Source organism: Scylla paramamosain, chromosome 13, assembly GCF_035594125.1.
Source record: "Scylla paramamosain isolate STU-SP2022 chromosome 13, ASM3559412v1, whole genome shotgun sequence".
NCBI classification, from domain to species: Eukaryota; Metazoa; Arthropoda; class Malacostraca; order Decapoda; family Portunidae; genus Scylla; species Scylla paramamosain.
Window position 1 is genome coordinate 18,167,596 of NC_087163.1, and position 1,697 is coordinate 18,169,292.

The following is a 1,697-nucleotide window of genomic DNA, read 5'->3' on the forward strand; positions in this document are numbered from 1 at the left end:
TTTTGTATTTTGTTTTAGTGTTCCCTGAAAATAAAGTTAGAGAAAACGTTAGATTTGAAAGAAAACGTTGAATATATACATGGTTAACTACAATTTTCTCCCCTAGTGACGTGGTAGGAGGAACGACACTTACCTCTTGTGATGTGGTGAGTTGCTTGAATGAGCAGGAGTGCAGGTCACTGGCGTGGCTTGAGGTGTTGGGCCCGGTGTCAGCGTGTAGACTGGCTTGACACGGTTTATAGCCACGACGTCAGTAGAGCCATGTCTGTCGATGGTGATGGTTCTCCTTGAAAGGTCCTTGGTACTGCTGCTGCAGAGACTTCTTTATCACGTCCACCCTTGCAGTTTGCAAGGTCTTCGTTGGGGACGCACGGGGCTGCACTGGCTGAAAGCTCTTCATGGAACTCTTGAGGCGTGTGCTGAAATCCTGAATGTTGCAGGGCTTAGGGTCATGTATAGTGGCAAGATTTCCCCCTGGTAGTCTGAGCGTGGTGCCATAAACGATCTCAGCGATGGAGTTGTAGAGATCCGTCTTCAAGGCGATCTTGATAACTAGAACGATGAGAAGAATGGAGAGCGACCAATTTTCTCGTTGAGTTGAGGCTGCCTGGGAAGATTTGAGCTGGCGATGAAAGCGCTCTACTGTGCTGTTGGCTTGTGGATGGCAACTGGAGGTCCTGATGCGGCAGATACCGAGGAGAGTCATGACTTTGTTCCACACGCTGGACTCAAACTGACTGCCACGGTCAGAGATGATGTTGAGAGGCACGCCAAACCTGGAGACCCACGTAGTGATGAAGGCGTGTGCGATGGAGTCGAGGACACGCCGCAAAAAATGGTGATCCCGGAGTGACCAACTGTTAATGTGGCTTTGTATTGTTGCTTTGGTGTCCACTGGTTTGAGAGAAGGGACTCGGAGTATATCCTTTTTCTAAATACGATTTCTTGTCTATGCTTCTTTTTGTACTGTCTAAACAATTCTTCTTCCTTGTAGGATATCTGATTCCTTCTCAATGTCGGATGTAAGAGAAAACGTTGGATACATACAAAGGTCAGTACATATCAATTAATTTCTTTAATTACTTTTTTACATTTAGGTTTTAGGTTTAGTGTTGTAAGTTTAGGATTAAGCCATGCTGTATTTTATTAAGAATGGTTGTTGAAGACAGCACATATCAATCAACACCCTGTGTGTCTTGTAATCCTCCATTTTTAAAGGAGAAGGTGTAAGGTACGCTTTCTGTGATTTACCTTCAATGATATAATCTTTTTCTTTTATATTTTATATTTTATTGTATTTTCAAGAATGTTCGTTCAATTATAACTCTGTTATTAGTAGGCCAAACAGGTCTATACTACCACAGTAGTTACATTTTTCTGTTATGCTTGTTTGCATTACTTTATAATTAACCTAAGTTAAGGAGTAAGTTAATTTTCTCTGTTAAGAGTGCATTTCATCTCCACTTGACGAGCACGAGGTATTGAGGTAGGTCATGGTTAGCATAGGTCACGGGAGGGGAAAGGGGGGTGTATATAAGGAGGTGCAGAGGGTATCAGGATTCTGAACTGGAAACTTCACATCTCATCTCTAGCTAAAACAGCTTCTATGAAGTTAGGTGTTCTGAGACGTCTCCGCCAGTTTTTCTCACCCCCCCAGCTGCTAACTCTGCACAAGGGCCTTATCCGTCCATGTATGG

General features: G+C 43.4%; 1 protein-coding gene across 1 annotated transcript; it reads right to left on the reverse strand.

The window, feature by feature from the left end:
• Positions 1-250: 250 nt before the first annotated feature.
• On the reverse strand, positions 251-1,495 carry LOC135106210 (uncharacterized). The gene is made up of 2 exons (XM_064014983.1): positions 1,465-1,495; positions 251-894 (listed from the first exon to the last, which is right to left on the reverse strand). The coding sequence occupies exons 1-2, from the start codon at positions 1,493-1,495 to the stop codon at positions 251-253; spliced, it is 675 nt and encodes a 224-aa protein (XP_063871053.1).
• Between the last annotated feature and the right edge of the window lie 202 nt (positions 1,496-1,697).